General features: G+C 46.6%; 1 protein-coding gene across 1 annotated transcript in view; it reads left to right on the forward strand.

Annotated features, from left to right (window-relative positions):
• The window catches only part of grid1b (glutamate receptor, ionotropic, delta 1b), a 297936-nt gene that overhangs the window by 270025 nt on the left and 9009 nt on the right, over nt 1-18902 (forward strand). Inside the window, exons 10-15 of the mRNA XM_041067268.1 lie at nt 1443-1565; nt 1749-1823; nt 2002-2344; nt 3560-3698; nt 10762-10957; nt 14164-14330. Coding sequence (XP_040923202.1) covers nt 1443-1565; nt 1749-1823; nt 2002-2344; nt 3560-3698; nt 10762-10957; nt 14164-14330 — 1043 coding nt within the window. The remainder of the gene's footprint in view (nt 1-1442; nt 1566-1748; nt 1824-2001; nt 2345-3559; nt 3699-10761; nt 10958-14163; nt 14331-18902) is intronic.

The raw sequence follows: 18902 nt of genomic DNA on the forward strand, positions 1-18902 counted from the left end.
GAAACGTAGCCTGCTCTGATGAATCCATCATGGTCCAACTGAACACTGCTGCTGACCGTGTTCATCCCTTCATGGCCACAGTTCACCAGCTTCTCACGGCTCTAAGGTCGTCTCAAACTGGTTTCATGAACATGACAGTGAACTTCAGAGCTCTCCCCAGTCTCCAGACCTGGATCCAGCAGAACCCCTTTGGGATGTGTGGAACAGGAGGCTGGCAGCATGAACGATGTGATGAGCAGAAGCTCCGGAGGAATCACTGCGAGCAGGAGGAGGAACTGCTCAGCGTTAGTGTGGAGTTCCTAAGAAAGTTCTGGGTGGGTGTTGATATAAAAATCATTCCACATTCCACAGCACAAAACCACCAAAATAAATCCACAGAAAAATCCCTCAGTCCATAAAGAGCACTGCTTTGTACAGCTCAGTGTGTTTCTGAGTTTTTATTATTCGCATGATTCATCGGCTTTAGCTCCTCTCGCTCATGTTCCTCCACCCAAAGGCTTCCCCTCAACATCTTTTATTTTTTTGAGAGGGCATCGATCCAGCACCTCGGCTCTGGCAGCACCTCCGGTCAGTGTGATTAGGTTAAGAGATACAAACAGCCGAACGTTATTCGCCCCTGGTCCCACAACAGCAGCGGGTTCTGCCAGAGATTCCTCCTGCGCTGGCACGGCACCGAGGAGACGCAGGTCTAACCAAGCGAGACTAATACCTTCACCCTGCGGTTCATCCCCTGCAGCTGCAACGCGTCCAGCTCTGACTGCTGCCAGTTCCCAACACTGATGCAACACTAACACAGCAGCCACAGATACACACCACCTGTGCAGGTTTCTCTACAGTCACTCTCTGCCTCAGTGCACCATCATTATCAGTCACCCTGATACTGTGAAAAGGTGATGACAAGGGCTCAGTAATGATCATTTTTAGTTTCACTGAGTAAAAGCCAACGGAAATAATCTCAGCACTGTCCACGCTGCAGTTTGGTTGCTAGACAGAGCTGATGTTCTTTTACTCGTCTTTCATTCTCCCACTCTTCTGTCCAAACTGAAAATCCTGAAATTTATTGGTGTTATTATAAAAACTGAAGGTGGCAATTAGATTTAAAGACATGGAAACACCAAGGTCACAATAACCATAGTTCTCCTCTAACAACTCTAACCTCACCTGCCAAAACAAAAACGTAGCACCTAGTTAACTTTCCGTTCAGTAATTCCTGTGTGCGTGCTAAGCACCGTGTAAAAACAGTCTACAAAATCCAAATCCCTAGTCCCAGAGTCATTGTAGTTGATGTCTCCATGTGTCTTTTGCTCCTAATTTCCTCTCAAACACTGAAGAAAGTTTGTTTTTCAGTGTTTTTGCTTGAAGCCACAGTTTGATGAACACAGAGTAAAGTAACTCTTCTTTTTCTTCGGTGCTAACACCCCCTCCTCTCTCTCTCTCTGCAGGAGGATCCGTTTGTCATGGTGGCAGAGAACATCCTGGGGCAGCCGAAGAGATATAAAGGCTTCTCCATCGATGTCCTGGACGCCCTCGCCAAAATCCTGGGCTTCAAATATGAGATCTACCAGGTGGGACTGACTGACGCGCACAGGTTTAGTCCAGGTGTAATTAAATGTGGCATGAACACAGTTCAGGAGAGTGACTGAATAAATAAATGTTTTATTTTCCGCTGACCTCAGTCAGGATTTTGGTTTTAGGCTGCTTGTCCTGAGCAGGTGGCGTAAACAGAACTCTATCACTCTTTCTTCCAGGTGGCAGACAGTAAATATGGATCTCAGCTTCCCAACGGCTCGTGGAACGGCATGATTGGTGATCTCATCAACAAGGTAAACACAGTTCAGTTGTCTGAGCTAACACCACGTAGCTGGGTCAGATATGTTCATGCCACTGTACATCCTCTCTGATCAAGACCAACAGAAACAAATCAGAAGATAAATACCACATTCTGAGCGTCTGGCAGGTGTGCTTCAAAATCTAAAACACCTCCCCTCCCTCCTCCCCCAGAGAGCCGACCTGGCAGTGTCAGCCATCACCATCACGCCAGAGCGGGAGAATGTCGTCGACTTCAGCAAACGCTATCTTGACTACAGCGTTGGAATCCTGCTGCGAAAGCCTGAAGAAAAGATCAACATCTTCTCTCTCTTCGCTCCCTTCGACCTTGCTGTGTGGGCGTGCATTGCCGCCGCGATCCCTGTGGTGGGAGTGCTCATTTTCCTGCTCAACCGGCTGCAGGCGCTGCGCTCATCCCCGACCCAAAATCCCCCGCCGGGCCAGCCGTCCAGCGGCATGGGGTCAGGCACTCTGCACAGCGCCATCTGGATCGTTTATGGAGCGTTCGTGCAGCAAGGTGAGAGAAACTGTGAGACGGGTTCGAGTTACATCGTTTATCCTCTTCGATAGAGAGACCTGTATAACTGCAGGGTCACAGGTTTGATCAGCATCAGTATCAGACACTGAACTGGTTTCCTGTTCACCCACTGGGAGTCCCTCTGGTATGAACGTCAGCTGAGAAGCAGATGGGAAACTGTGGCTCTGTCTCAGATATTCTGACAGTTTAGCAGCTCAGCTGTTTGTCTGAAATCAATCACGGCTGATCACAGCAAAAAGGAGATTATCGGCCTTGTAAAGACGGATTTCAGTTTGATTTCAGGGAGTTTTCATTTAGAGCGGTTACACGGATTACACAGCAATGGAAGAGGGAAAAAATAATCACAGGAGGATTTGTAGCGTCTGAAATATTTAGAAAAGCAGAAACAAGACCATAAAACTTTAAAGTGCTTAAATGAATTAGAGGCTTAGATTACTGAGCACAGAGCTCCAGGACATGTCACTTTGAAATCATGAACATGGGTTTCTGTGTGTGTTTGAAGGTTTATAGATGTGTTTGTGTGCGTTCAGCAGCTCACACACACACATTTTGTATCTGTATCTGTTTTTGTGAGGACCTGCACTGACAAAATACCCAACACTAACTAACTAAACACTAACTCCACACTAAAATCAAGAAAGAAAAAAAACGCCCTCACTTTTAAAACCGTCCTCGCTCAGGTCTGAGCCTCTCCCATGTCCTCACAAAGATACAAGTACAACACACACACAGTGACACCTGTGAACATGTGTGTTCACGTCTCCAAATCCAAATGCATTTACCCACACACATTTGAACAAACCTTCTAAAGCATGAACTCCCAGCCGAGGCAACCAGCTGCATCTATTATGGTCTGGCAGGTTGCCGCGGAAACCTTTTAGGCCTAACAGGTTGTGATTAGATGCAGCTGTGCAGCCTCTTGGTTCACTGTGATAAAGCACCGCTCTCACCTGCTGTTGGAATCGTGCAGCAGGTGTAACTGAGAGGTCATCACATGTCTGATCGCCTCAGTCTGTGTCCATTTACACGTGTGTGATCTGAAACTGGATCCTCAACACGTCACCGTCACGTCACGACACCAGCTCTGAAAACGGTTTGAAAACCCCAGTGATTATAGATGTTGACCTGAATTGTCTGTGTGTGTGTGTGTGTGTGTGTGTGTGTGTGTGTGTGTGTGTGTGTGTGTGTGTATAGGTGGCGACAGTGTGGTGGGTTCAGTGGCTCTGCGGATCGTCATGGGCAGCTGGTGGCTCTTCACGCTCATCGTGTGCTCATCGTACACCGCAAACCTGGCAGCGTACCTCACCGTGTCACGCATGGACCACGCTATATGGTAAGAGTCACACACACACACACACACACACACACACACACACACACACACACACACACACAGTCAGTGATATAGAAACACAGTGAGCACACAGTGATTCTGAGACTGACCCTGGTTCCAGACGAACTCGGCCTGTTAGGCTCAGTGAGCGTGTCCCTGCTGGGCTGTGACGCAGCAGCTCGCTGGGATCAGGGCTTCTCTGCAGCTCGGTGCTCGTCAGCTGGACCGATGGAGGTTCATTTAGTCTTTATGATCTCTGAGGTCAGAGTCCGACCAGAGTCTGAGCTCAAACAACAGCAGAGTTTATGGTGTTCAGGTTTTAGAGACTGCAGAGTGAGTGGCGGTGACCCCGCCCCCCCATGATGAGGTGATTATTGATCCCTGTGGGGAATTTGAGTCATTTTTTTTTTTAAAGAAACAGAAACAGATTCTAATTAAAGCTTAGAAACACCATCATCCTGTGAAATGCATTCACAGGTTGATGAGGGGAGCAGTTTGATCTGATCTGTGATTGAATTGTTTGTCCTGCACTGTCTAAGCTCTTACATGCTGTCTGTGTTCACTGTGGAAGCCCAGTGAGACGAGTCACGTGTCATGGCTGCTGCAGTGGCGACCCCTGCTGGTTGGTCACGTGCTCACTGGCAGGTGAAATGTGTTGTGTTCAGTACAGTGGTGAACGAAGTGCCGGGGGAGAGTACGTGGTTAGCTCTCCAGCTTCAGCAGAGTCGTTACGGTCACCGGGTTTCTGACCACGTTAAAGGAAGAGCTACGTTCTCACGACCTGCAGACGCTGCGGGCAAACAGAGCGCAGGAATTTGGCGTGTCGCAGAGATGTTCAGCGTTTCCTCGTCATGTTAAAGAATGACCTCGTCAGGCTGTGAGGGCAGTTCATTAGTAGAGAACGTATTAGTGTTCTGTGCAGGAGCAGCTCTGAGTAATGGCTCGTCTCAGACAACATGGCTGCCACTCCACTGCAGCACAGTGTCAATTGCTCATTCAGCCTCCGGAGTTTCTCACACATTTGGCCAGTTATTCATCTTTAGGAGACTCCCGGAGATTGATCCTCTCAAATCTGTGCTGCAGAGGGGCCGAAGAAGAGCTGCAGCTCATCTCTAATTTAACAAACCCGTGAGTGGATGGGGTGAAGTGGCAGAAGTAGCGCAGATCTTTCGATCAATTTAAAGAGTCGGCAGTTTAGATTAAAAAAAGCTCTTGGCCTGAATATTTGTCCGCGTAGAAAACGAGCACAGCTTCTGAGTTCACGTATTTAATGCATCTGAAAAAGCAGAGTCTCTCCTCTGGAAACTGCCTGATGGCTCTTTCTAACATTTAACCCTCCTATTGTTGTTACTGAACAAGGCACTGACCTAACTCTTGTTCTGAGGGGAGCAGTGGTGTGTTTTACAACTCGTCCAAGTGCTGTGAGCAGAGAGCAAAAGTTTTTTGAAGTGTTCAAATAAAATAAAATTAAAAAGAATAAATGTAGTTGGATTCAGAGGATGGAACATGGTATCTTCAGAGGAGGAGTCAGTGTGTGGTTTCACGTGCTGTTAAACGAGCAGTCGGAAAATAAACATAGCTTTTCTCAGTCAGTGTCAACTCGTGAGTAAAATAGGATTCGGCAAAATACCGAGAGAATAAAGGACAATACGAAACATGCAGAATGAAGAGGTCACCAAAGAAAAAGGGAATCAGACATGATCAAGAATTAATCAGACATCATGAATTAAACGTGATGATAATTTTTATTTTACATTCCCAAAGCTAATGATCATGTACTCTGACATTCCAGATCCGTGCACCACGATATCTGAGGGAATACGTTTAATTTTGTAAAAAGGAAGATGAAGATGTTCTGGTGTTATGAGAAGAAATTTAAATAATTTAAATTTGAAGGCAGTACTGAGAGTTGACTGAAAGAAGCTACACCTCTTAAAATCATTGTGTTTAATGGGCTGACGTCAACCGAATATTAAAAAGAAAAGAGGCAAACCAGCGTGCCACAGTACGGCGTGTGCGTGCCACAGTACGGCGTGTGTGTACCACAGCTTCTCACGGTTTCCACAAACCATTAAAGCTCATCAGTGATCCACACTCTTACACTGGGTCACATGTTACTTCATCGCCATCAAATCAATCCGCCACTGAAAATAGTCCCCAGCAGATGAACTGTTTCCTCCTGTTTGTTTGATAAAAAGTAGAATGAGCAGCTGTTTTAGGAAAATTACTTTTTGTGAATAGTTTCTGAAGATTCACATTCAGTGGGAAGGTGAATCTGAACTGAGAGATGGACTAACACATTATTGGTTTTTGTCCTTTTATTTATTCTCTACGATGCAAAACCCTGCAGGCACACAATCATGTCCATTAAATAAAAAGTGGAAAACCCATCAGGAGATTTCCAGATTTGCATCTTGTGGTGAAAGTGAGGTTGTGAGATGGAATGAAACCTGGTTTTGTGAAGAGAGTTTCTGTTGGTTTTGAATTCCAGCAGGTAGGACCAACCCTCAGCAGGAAGCTCAGATCACAACGGGCACAAAGTGAAATAATAACACTGTTTTTCTTTAAAGGCAGCTCGGACAGGCACTTGAAAAGCTTCTGAAACTGAACCTGCTGCTTTTTGTAGTTGAAACAGAAATTCAGGGAGAAGCTGGAGGAGGCATGAAACCGAAGAGGAAGATGAGGGGGAGGAGAGAGCTGCGAGGCTGTGGTTAATATGTGAAATGGAAAATGAGCCATAAAAGTCAAAAAGTTCTGAAACACTTCAGAAATCCAGTTGTGTGTCGGTTTTGTTTACAGTGAAGCGGAGCTCCGGTCAGCTCCGTGGCCTCAGGTGCAAACGGCTGTCGGCAGTTCAGCTTCTCTGGTTAACAACACACAGACACACACACTCGTCCTGCTGATAGCAGCTGATAGCAGCTGTAGCTGTGTCAGTGTGATCTGCTGTTTCTCTCTGTGCGACGTTTCTCTCTGTGACCAGGTCAGTTTCACTGTGTCATGAACAGCAAACAGTGGATTACAGTGTGTTTCCACATACAGAAGAGACACACAACTTTAAACACACACGCTGTGAGTGAGCCTGACAGAGCAGAAAGGCAACACACACATTTTACTGCAGCTTTCTCTGAGCATCCGGCCTGAAAAGCTTCTCTCTGCACCATACTGCTGGAAAAAGTAACCTGGTGGAAGAAGTTCTCCGAACTTTGACTAAGAAAGCAGTCATTCTGCAGAGTGGCCCCTTTCAAAATAAAATACAACACTGGATTATAATTACTGATGCTTTAATGTTGCAGCTGGAAAGTTTGAACTGCTTCGTTGACTGCAGGGGAGTTTAACCTATAACAATACAACATCATTCAACAAGAGAGATTTAATTAGTTTGACTGTCAGAAACTTGCTGAGGACTTTACAGAGGAGAACAGCAGAGTAAACCCAGACACGTCAGCAGCCTTAATCACTGTGAACGTCCTGAAGCTCAGACCTGAGTCAGTTCAGATGGAAAATAATTTGATGGGCCAAACACACACCAAACACCAACAAAGACTCAGCAAAAAAAAACTCTTCAGAGCTTCCGATGGTAAAACACCATCATTTCATCAAGTAACTGCCTGGAAAACAAGTTGGTGATAAAAGCTTGTGGAAATGTTCGGAATTTGCCTGCAGCCTGGTCAGTGCTGCGCCTCTCTGTCCAACTGTCTGGATTAATGAACACATTCCATCACAGTTCTGGTTTATGAAGCTCATCAATTGATCCTCGCTTCATTTTCTTTTAAACTGTCCACAGACCAGATTAATAACAAACGACTGAAGCTTGACGTTTCATTTCTAAACGATGAGCGTATCCTCTGCAGCTCTCCTCGCTGTCAACAGATCTGACTTATCGACCGGACACGACCTGTTTAACAGAGCTGTGTGAGTAATAGTGTGAGTTTGGACCTAAAACCACAGCTTCACCTGCTTTAGCTTCAGCATCACAGTGTTTTAACTCCGGATACTTTTCTGAGCATCAGAGATTTTAATGAACATTTTAGTCTTCGTCAGAAATTAGTTTAAATCCATTACATCATTTCAGCCCTGCTCAACACAAGACTGTTAATATGCAAGATGATCTATGATATGATCTAATGAATGAAAAAGAGATTATCTGAATGTTTTAAACTCCAAACAAAAACAAAATGGTGGGAAAGTTTTTTCAAACATCCACAGTAACAGAAACAAAGTGCAGCTCTGGGCCATTATCAGCGATGGAGGTGTAGATTTACCTGTAAATGTTACAGCAGGATGGTCGTATACGCTGTGAGCTAACGGACTTGTGAACTGTCTTCGTCAAACAGCTCTGAGCGCGGCGGTGCGAGCCGTGTTCACCGCCCGGCCGGCGTCGCAGGCTGAAGATCAGAAGGAGCATTTTGTTTTTCCACGTTTTGTTGGTGCGTTTCACCTGAAAAACCCAGAGCGGCACAACATCAAAGTCCAGACCCTCTTTTCATCTTCTTTTCAATCAACCATCATCACCCCCTGTGTGTGTGTGTGTGTCATGTTCAAAGACCTAGCGGCTCTATTTCCTGCCCAGACTGAGACACAAACAGGCCTCAGAGGAGATTTGTTTACCGGACACCAGCTTCATTTACAATCTCACCTGGCAGACGCTCACATCCAGAGCGCCTGTGAGCGCTGCTCGGTCTTCATGATCCAACAATACAATCAGAAGTGAAGGTGCGTGCTCAGAGCCAAGCACATCATCACCTCATCAGTGATTAGCTGGCAAAGAACACAGGCCCATGGCAAAACAACACAAGGGTTCTGTGTTGCTACAGGTACTGAAGATGAAATATTCATCAGGACGTCTGGAGGATTTAACTTCTCTGGAAGGTTTTCACAGCAGCAGTGATTCGCTCTTTTGCCTCGACGCCTGAGGTGAACCAACCAACCCCTGAACTTTTGACACTCTCGGGGACTGTTTAACTCTGTCTGCGTAAATATAAAAAGAGAATGAAAAATATAACTTGTTCTATGCATCAAATCGCGCTGAGAACAATGTGCAAACAATGAAATTTGTCCCCTTTTCACCCCGAGTTTGGCCCATTACAGTACAGAGAGTAGAGTGATGGTACCATGGTAACTGTACACAACAAAATGTCTTTTTGTTCACTAAAACAAAAATCAAAAGACTAAAATTTGACTCAAGCTGACACACAAAAGACTGAAAGCGAATTAGAATCAGTTTCCAGGATGAATGGTTCTCAGGTAGGTTGTGTGCAGCTGTCGCTTCAAGCAGAAGAAAAAAACCAGAGGAAAGGTTTTGTTGAAAGTGGAGAGTTTTGTTTCCACACTGCTCGAACAGACACGGCCTGATTTAAAACCCACAGTGATCTCTGTTAAAGTGCCGTCAGAGGAGAAGAATAATGCATTTCTGTCAGGCTTGAACGCACGAGTACACACTCGACAAAAATGCACAGCTCAGGTGCATCATCTTGTTTCTGCCTATTTATCCTGCGTGAATATAGAATGTTATCTCTCATTTCCCATCTGAAGCTGCACAACAGCCACTTCGTATGCGCGCGGCGACACACCAGCTCCATCTTCGTCAATCTTCTCTCCTCTGAGAATCAAATCCAAGCTGACGTTTTCATCAGCAAATCCCTGGCGCGTTACTGCGTGAAGGGCGATTCGTTGAAGAGAGCGGCGGGTAAATGCTAAGCACAAGACTTTGCTTTTATAGACATTCGATGAATGCTGAAGTGGAGATTTACATACGATGTAGACGTCTTTAAAGCCCCCTCAGACAGCAGAGGCTCATTTTCCTTTTGACTGACGTCCATCTACACTGGCTGCCGCTGCTTCTTCCTGCGTGAAGTCTGTCATTACTCCGACAAACAGCAACACACCATCAGGAACATGAATGAGGAGCAAACTGCTCGGGTCGGTGGCAGGGCTGTGATTGGTCAGGAGCCTGTTAACGTGAGGTTTTATGATTCATGATGTCTGAGTGTTACGCTGCAGACAGTCAGACTCGGTCAGACTCGGTCAGGTGCTGGACATGGTTCATGTGCAGTTAATGTGGAAACAAAACTCTGCACTTTCAGCCAGTGGGTCAGTGGGGTTTGAACGCTCAGGGCTGGAACATGCGTACGCCACTTCCCAGCAGAGAGCTCAGCTGGTCCGTCTCCTGGGTGACGATCGTGTGTGTGAGACACCCTGAGGTGGAAAAAATAGTCCCCTCGCTGAAGGACTGTACTCATAGACAGTTTCTGAACAACAGCCACTTTACGTGACCATTTTCGTGCGATGTGATGCTTTTCAAACTCTAGTGTTTCCTCTTTTCGCTCAGTTCATTTGAAACAATGTTATTTGATCTGAATTGGTCCCAGATAACAGCAGCAGTCCTGAAAATACCACGTCCACCGCCTGCAGAGACGAGAGGGAAATGGAAACAGGCGGGATCCAGAAACAGAACAAACGATCCTGTAACCGTCTGCAGAGGAACGTGATAAATAAGATGCTTGTTTACCGAGTGATGATGTTGAATCGTTCAGTCGACCTCCAGAGACTCAGAGCAGCTCCAACTCGTTTGTATTCCATACATCTACAGAATCCAGCACCAGCACTGTAATTATGTAATTAAAACATCAGCATTATGAACGATTCAATCACAGACCGCCTCCTGTCTGCATTCATTCAGCTCCACGTTCTCTCTGCACCACAAGAAATTAGCATGAACATCCACACAAAAAATCCACTTCCATCGCCATAAACACGAGTCGTCATGTGACTGATTGGCTCCTCGTGGCTTCTTCGTCACGACGATCCAGTCAGTCCTTACTGAGAGACTTCACTCTGAGCCAGAGGAGTCGGACCAACAGATCCACTTCCCATGAGGCTGCAGCCTGTATGGCTAAAACTCTGCACAAATGTTCATTGTCACTCAATGATGAAGTGATTAGAGTTTGGAGGTTTGAGGTCAGAGGTCAAGGTCACTACTTTGAGCTGAACGGTAAATTAACTCACTGAACAGACACTGAAAAAGACGACAGCTCCTCACTCGTTTCTCTGTCGTGTCCTCCAGGTCTTTCCAGGACTTGGCTCGGCAGATCGACGTGGACTACGGCACGGTGAGGGACTCGGCCGTGTACGACTACTTCAGGAACAAAGGCACCAACCCTCTGGAGCAGGACAGCACCTACGCAGAGCTGTGGAGGACAATCAGCAAGAACAACGGCATGGACTACTCCGTGTCCAGCCCGTCTGAGGGCATACGCAAGGTACGAGAGACGTGTGTGTGTGTCCATACATGTGTTTCTGAGTTAGCTTTTAATGACCTGCCAAAGGGTTTTATAGAGATGTTTTATTCATTATTGAAAAATGGGAATAAAACCACTGGAGCACCTGATAGAAGCTGCACACCATGGTTTTCTTCAGTTAGCATGAAGCTAATTCCAGCTCGACACCAGAAAACAAAGAGTGAGAAAAGTTCCCTTCAGTGTCACAGTGATCCAGGTGAGTCAGGTGTACGTCCATGTCCCTGTTAGACAGGGATGATGAATTCAGTGTCCTTTAAATGAGGACGCTTTGACAAAATGTAAACAAATACAGGCTAAAAACCCTGACGCCTACCTGTAGCAGTCCTCAGGAGACAAAATCTCAAAATCATCAAAATCTAATGATGTGAAATAATCAACAGCAGAAAACCTGAAAAGCAGAAATGAGCCTCCGAGCCTGTGGAGGTGGTCAGACATCTGTTTATCTCCTGTTTATCTTCATCACATCATGTTTCACTCTCTGAGAGTGTGTAACGACACGATTTCCCACTGGGATGAATGAAGTAATGAATGAATGAATCAGTCTCAGCCTGTGGACGTGCGTGTAGATAAAAACCACCGGGAGGTTTTCACAGACGTCCAGAGACGCGTAGTTTGGTCCTGTGTTCTCTGTGTGGATGGAACACACACACACACACAAGTGCTGCCTGTCTCTGTATCAGTAATTGGGATAGACACACACACACACACACACACACTCCTTCTGTTTTATTCACAGCAGGCAAACATACAAAGACACTCCTCTGTTTGCCCATTACTTAATTGCAACAGTTCCACAATACACCAGTTAGTGAGGCAGTGTCGCAGTGTGTGTGTGTGTGTGTGTGTGTGTGTGTGTGTGTGTGTGTGTCATGTTTTGCTGCTGTATGTTATTATGCTCGTAGATCTCCCAAAAAGCTGATGACAAATTAGCGTCGGAGACAAATTGGCTCTGAGCGCATCCATTATTCAGCCATTTGCATGATAAACATCCCCCCAGACCCTCTGACGTTTTCCCCCCGCAGTAACCCCAAAACGCACACGCACACATTTTAATCAGTTTTATTGCCACTGTCGAGTGCTTTTCCAATACAGAGCCGCTCTGCTGCCCCCAGACATCCCACACGCTGGCAGAGGGAGCGTTCACTCAGGCTCCTCGGAGAGGACGTTTCACTGTTTACGGTTTGTTTTTGAACTCAAACCACTGCGAGGTTTCACGTTCAGCACTGAGAGCAGAATGCAGAGTAAGCTGTGGTGGAGACAAGCCCTCAGAAAGCTCCTTCATCATTACCTGAGCGTCGCCTCCACACCCAGGCTGAATGTCTTTATAATGACACTGTCCTCTGCTGTGATTAGTATTGACTCCAGAGACTCACATGTGCTGCAGTGAATGAGGAGGCTGCAGCTCCAACGTGTGGAGATGAACTGGGTTCACACTAAAAGGACAAAGACAGCCCTCTCACAGGACGATGTCCATATTGGACGTTTCTGCAAAATCCTGCCTACATTCAGAGCCAGAGTCAGAGAGAGACTGTGGTCATGGTAGTGTTAGCTGCAGAGCTGTAAAACCTCCTGTGAGCTCAGACTCAGACTCAGACCCAGACTCAGACCCAGACTCAGACTCAGACCACCCAGAGCTCTGCTTATTTTCATTGGTTTGTGTGTTTCTTCCTGTCATTTTAACATTGTTTTCTCTGAGTTAATGGCTGTGATTCGGAAACACGGTAAGATCAGTAAAAAGAAGTCAGACGGGCGAAGAAACACTGAACCTCTTATCCCTGTTTGGCAGAATATATGGAATAAATCAGTTTGTTCAGAAATGTTACAGAATTTATGTCAGTTCAGTTCCTGAAATTCAGAATTTTCCTCTGAAAACTGAACTGATTCCTAAATAATTCTGTTCGGTCGATTCCTGACGTCTCTGCTCAGGGTGGATGTCTGTGTTTACTGTACGTTTGCTGCATCCTGCACAGAAGCTGTGACACTGACTGTGGCGCTAGAGTCTCTGTCCGTCTCCTTTGTGTCCTTTTTTGTCGTCCTTTGATTCATAACAACCTTTTTCGTGCTGAACGCTGCTCTGCTCCCAGCAGCCCAGCGTGTCGTCACGTAGCTTAGCATCTTCGTCCTGCTCTGCAAACACTGCACAGCTTTGTCTCTGAGTGCTACCTGCAGAAAGAAAAAAAAACAAAACGCTGTCCTCAGATGATGGGACGTGAACACAGAGTCTGCGGGAGACAACAGCAGCAGCTACAAGCTGCAGAGCATCAATGAGACGTGACGTGGTAATTAGGCTGTAACAGCATGAGAGGATCTAAAGACTGAAGTCTCTCTGTCACGAGACAGGGAGGGAGGAGGGAGGGGAGTGTACCAACACTTTGTATTCACACACACACACACACACACACACAATTAGCAGTGACAGTGGAGGCAGATGCTCCTGCAGCAGCTCTGCTGACACAGTGAAAACACCCACATCCTCATCCACTTACACTCCACCACTTCTTCTGCATGTTAATGCTGCCTCCTCCTCCTCCTCAGCCAGTCACCTCCTCAGCCAGTCACCTCCTCAGCTGGCAGAGGGGAGAACTCACCTCCTCGTGAATGAGTCACACTGCAGTTTTTGTTATGACAGAAGATAAAGGTGTTGATATAAGCACCATATCAATCACAGAACGGACGGCCATTTTGTTTAGACTTTGTGGTCACTGCAACATTTTGAAATATAGTGGATTTATTTTGAAGTACTTCCAGCTTCAACTTCCAGTTCAAGATGGCTGTCGATCACGTGAGCCGTGTCTTTATAGAGCGACGTATTCATCGATTCAACGGCGTCATCACAGCTGAGGTGACGTCTTCAGATGTCTCGTCTTGTCCAACTGTCCAAAGATTGAGTTCAGTTTATGATTTTATCAAACGGAGGAAACCTGAAAATCTTCGCCTGTTGACAGTTTGTGTCGACTGATGGATGAATGGTTTCAGTTTCATGTGGCTGTCACTCAGAGGACGTCCATCACTCCCTGACACAGGTGAACAGTCAGCCCAGTGTTTCCATAGAAACTAGAGCGAGTCAGCCAGTCTGAAAAATGATAAACAAACAGCAACTTGTAAACAAACTGTTGACGATGTCATCATCTCGGTGGGCTTTGTTTTCCCTCTCTCTGTGTCTGCAGGCGAAGAAGAGTCCCTACGCCTTTCTGTGGGACATGGCGGTGCTGGAGTACGCTGCGCTGACGGATGACGACTGCACCATCACGGTGTCGGGGAACAGCATGAGCAGCAAAGGCTACGGCATCGCCATGCAGCACGGCAGCCCCTACAGAGACCTCTTCTCACAGAAGTAAGTGACTCCACCTTCACGGAGCAGGACAGGAGAGAGGACAGCCCGACGTGTTACCTGCCAGGTCTCCAGGTGCTGCGGCATCAGAGTCGCTTTCAGTTAACAACATGAAAACCTAAAAACCTTCATCACCTGAGCTAAAAACGAGCTTTGCTGAGACAAAGTGATGCGACTCATTCAGAGTTAGTGAAATGTGGAGGAAAACAGAGGAAATGAGATTTTTACTTCACTCAAACATTCACTGTCTTTATTTATAGTAAAGTAAATGTTACATTCACAGTTTATGCATCAAGTCAGTTTAATAAGTTCATGAGCACGAAACAGTTTGTTCTTTAAATTGGTTCAGGAAGAAACTCATTTATTCTGTAGGCGTAAACACACACACACGCACGCACACACACACACACACACACACACACACACACACACACACACAGTGTGTTTAAAAATGAGACGATGTGACGTGTGTTTTATTACCTTTGTGTGATGTGTCCTGAAGGTCTGAGCTGAGCTACGACTGTCTCCTGGCTCTTCGACTGTTGTGGCTGTGATGGACAGTCTCCGTCTCTGTGTGTCTCCGTGTCTCTCATGCTGTTACAGAAGCTTCTGGTTTTTATCAGCTGCCTCTTTGTGCCTGAGGTGCAGTTAATGATGAAGGTTGGAGGCTCGTGTCGGGAGTTTGATCCTCTGTGTTGACCTGACGTCGTCGTTATCAGCCTGTGAATCCTCTGATGTGAGGACGAGTCTTTCGGGACAGGCTGTCTGAGCCAATCACAGCCCACTGTTTCATAATGTCACTGACTGGAGGATGAACAAGCTTCACGCCGACTTATTTGCAACTTGACTTTTGCTTTGCAGGCGTTGTGAAGGTGTTTGCTGTGAGCTGAGATTCACCTCCTGCAGCAGGTTTTACCCAACGCTGAATCAATAACAGAGCTCCACGCTAAAGTCAATTAAGCTCACATGAAACGAGCTCGTATTAAGCAACGCTGTTGTGAGGCAAATGGGATTATTCACGGTGTGATGTGTAAACAGAGGGACGTGTGCTAATTACTTATTTGATTTTGTGAAGCAGACGTCTCAACAGAAGCTGCCAATTTTTAGGAAATTCAATTATCTCCTTTAGTGTGAGCTGAAGATGAAATCAGTGAGCCGCAGAGTGAAACCTCGTCTCGCTCTCTTCCCAAACACAAATTGATCCCAGTGCGAGTTTAAAAATCGCGAACATCATTTAGTAAATCTCCACATTATTACATCATGAATTAGTGGTGTGAGGAGTCACATAAGCTCCTGAAATGTGAAAACTTTCTCATCCGTCTCGTATCGATTGGCTCCCAGAAAGCAGCCAGGAAGTCGCTAAAAAAAAGGGTTTTTACATTTCAGATTTATAATACAGCTAAGATAATATACAGAAGCACTGACGATGGTAATGACCTGAGTCTGTGAAGCACCTGATGGGCGAGCGACAGCAAGGTCAGGTGCCGAGCGTCATTCAGAGATTTCACTTGACCCTTTAACAGTTTTCATTTCATGCCAACACAGTTTGTCACAGCAGATTTAAAGATTTTCACGTGAGGACGAACCTGAACTGTCAGATTATTCCTTTAAAGCTGAGCTCAGAGACTTTGCACTGGGGAATCCAAATGGCTTCACCCTGCAGGAGCTTAATACCCAGAGACTGTGTGTAAGGCTCCTCACAGACCGTGGTCCTCTGCCATACTGCAGAGCTTCATGTGGGCTTGGCTCAGCAGGAGCCTGTGCACCTGGCCTCCCGGGCGTAAATGGCTGTGTGATTCGCTGTGTAGAATGAGAAGCAGCGGGGCTCAGAGTCCTGAGGAGCCTGAAAGCCTCTGAACTAATTGTATGAAGTTGTGACAAGGGCAGTTTTCACACAGCAGCTCAGCTGGAGCCTGGAGAAACTGTTTGATGTCGGCTCCTCCACACATAAACCACCATCTCACTTCCTGCGTCATTTCTGTGAGGAGGAAAAAACACAAACACAAACAGTGATTGTGAGGTTTGAGCCCGACAGCAGCAGCATTAATCGAGATGTTAACACGGAGCATTAGCTGCTGCACCGCTGAGCTGTGGGTACGTTATTACCCGAGCAGCACATCAGCCCTGCTGAGGGGGAACGGGCTCTCTGGGATGTGTTTGTGCCCCGTGGCTGCGTGGGAGGGACGAGAGCAGCTCCACATCCAAAATGTCATTTACACCTCCTCCAGCCCTGCGTTCATCTGCTGCCCCCCGTCCTGCCAACTTCCATCTTCATCCCTCCCTCTCTCTCTCCAGCTCTGTGGGGCAGATCCCATTTCTCAGATCTGCTCTCTGAGGCTTTGAGACTGTCCACTTTGTAACTGACAAGAGACCAGATCAGGTCACCTGAGGGGGGACGAGGCTGCTGCCGCGGAGACATGGAGGCACAGAGCAGCTGGAAGACACTGCAGTGTGACAGTGTCAGGACAGTTCAGCTGCAGCTTTGTACTCAGCAAACAGGATCTGAAACGGAACCGTGACTGTTCTCCAGGTGAAACGCGACGGACCGTTCACACCCACAGCAGGTGAACAGTGCAGAAGGCTCTGGATAAAAAGGCCTACACACTGTCCACAGTTCGTCTGATGTGGACGTAAAGTCTGTCGAAACAAAACAACCACACAGGCGCTCTGTCCCTGATCCACGGGAGCGTTTCCCCGGCGTGACACAGATCACCTGATCACCTGGTGAACGTCCCTGTTTTGGGCCATCTGCTGAAACAGCTGCTGCTGTGTCACATGACGCGTAGATGTCTCTTTACAATAAAACCTAATTATGGGTCATAATCAGCTCTGAGGTCGTTCTCTGAGGGAGGACGGCCTCGTCCGCTGAGAGAGTTAGCGGTGGCTGTAATCGCTGCACCTGTTCATACTGACAGATGATGATCCAGCGCTAACAGAGCTGCAGTGTGTTAGTAATAATGTGAGGTGGAGGACAGAATCCACAGGCTGCTGCAGCCTCTGCTGCCACAAAGGAATCTCTGTCCTGAAAGTTGTGTGAAGTTTCATTGTTAGTGTCACAGCAACAAACCGACAAGCTCCCACCAGCACGTATGAACCCACCACGGTTTAACGAGGAAACGGGGGAAGAGACACAGACTTTGGAACATACTCATCTGATCTGATCTGATTTCTTTGACTCAGACTGTTGGAGAAAATGAATCGTCTGATGCCCCGACGTCCCTGAAAGCTGCAGGCCGATAAATTCAGAACTCCTGCTTTCTGATCGTTCTCGTACATACACCTCAGGAGATGTATGCAAATGTACTTTATTTGACGTCCTGTCATGTTTGTGCTGTTCAGAGACAGAAACTGAACTCGACTTCAGTTCCGGTTCAGTGTCCTCTGAGGTCCCAGACTGCAGCGATGGCCGGGTTCATTGTTGACCTGTGGGACTGTTTCTCATTCATGGCCTCCCCTTTTCCTGCTCCTCCCTCTGCACCTCACACTTCCTCTTTAATTAATCAGCCCTGTGTTTATTTAGGAATTAATTTGTGGCAGTGAATGGAGACAAAACCGGCGGTTGTTAATGAAGTGTTTGCACTGGGCCCAGTTCAGCAGGCGCCCAGCAGCCCGAGGTGTTCGCGGCACAGCTCTCAGGGACGAGCAGAAATAATGTGGCCGGGTGTTAAATTGAGGGCAGAGCTATTGTTCAGCTCGAAAACCATTATCTCCACATTTCCAACCATCATTTTAATACCTAGTCCCATAACTGCTGTATTACCTCCATCCCTTGGCTTCCATTTGATAATCCTGCCATTAATAACCTTTGCAGACTTTGTTGCTTCTGCTGCTCATTTGTGCTGTAAAACTATTTTGTCCTCGGGGTGTTTGGGGGGTGGAAACTGTGGTGCACTGACCTTCAACGTGTTCACGCTGAGTCGAGCAGATTAAATATAGCAAATTGGACTCTGATTTTACTGCAGCTAAAAGCAGACTTTACTTCAGCGGCTGTGGCTTAATTAACTCTGCAGCTCTGCGAGAGCGTCAGGCTGAAACTTCGTCTGTCGTACATCCACAGACAGGAAGTAACAGTGTGTCAGGTCACAGGTGAGACGAGCCGCCGCCTGTGTCCATCTGACTGATAAGTGTCACAGCGTGTTGTGTTGGTGCCCGGCACGTTTTACCAGACTGTGGGGAGACAGAGTCTTCCCACATCTCACGTCTTTTTTTTTTTTATCTTGTAAAAACTAACATTTGCATCAGGCTTATTTCAATCAAACTGGAGATGCAGCCAATCAAAGGCCTGGAAACAGGCTGAAGCAATCCCACAATGCAGTGGAAAAACTGCCATAGAATTAATGGTTACTTACTCAGGTGCTAACGACTTTAATGCAGACACTAAAATCATGTCAGACAACAGGAAGATAAAACACATTTTACCATCTGACCCACTGTGTAGTCCTCTTTGTGTAATGAGTAGTGAATATGTTTTTTGTGAACTGACCCTTTAAATGTTCATGTTGTGTTGAAATTGCTGCTGCAGACGGTGCAGACACCTGAACCTCCAATCCTGATGTTTCAGACATTATTTAGTGT

Source organism: Toxotes jaculatrix, chromosome 21, assembly GCF_017976425.1.
Source record: "Toxotes jaculatrix isolate fToxJac2 chromosome 21, fToxJac2.pri, whole genome shotgun sequence".
NCBI lineage: Eukaryota > Metazoa > Chordata > Actinopteri > Toxotidae > Toxotes > Toxotes jaculatrix.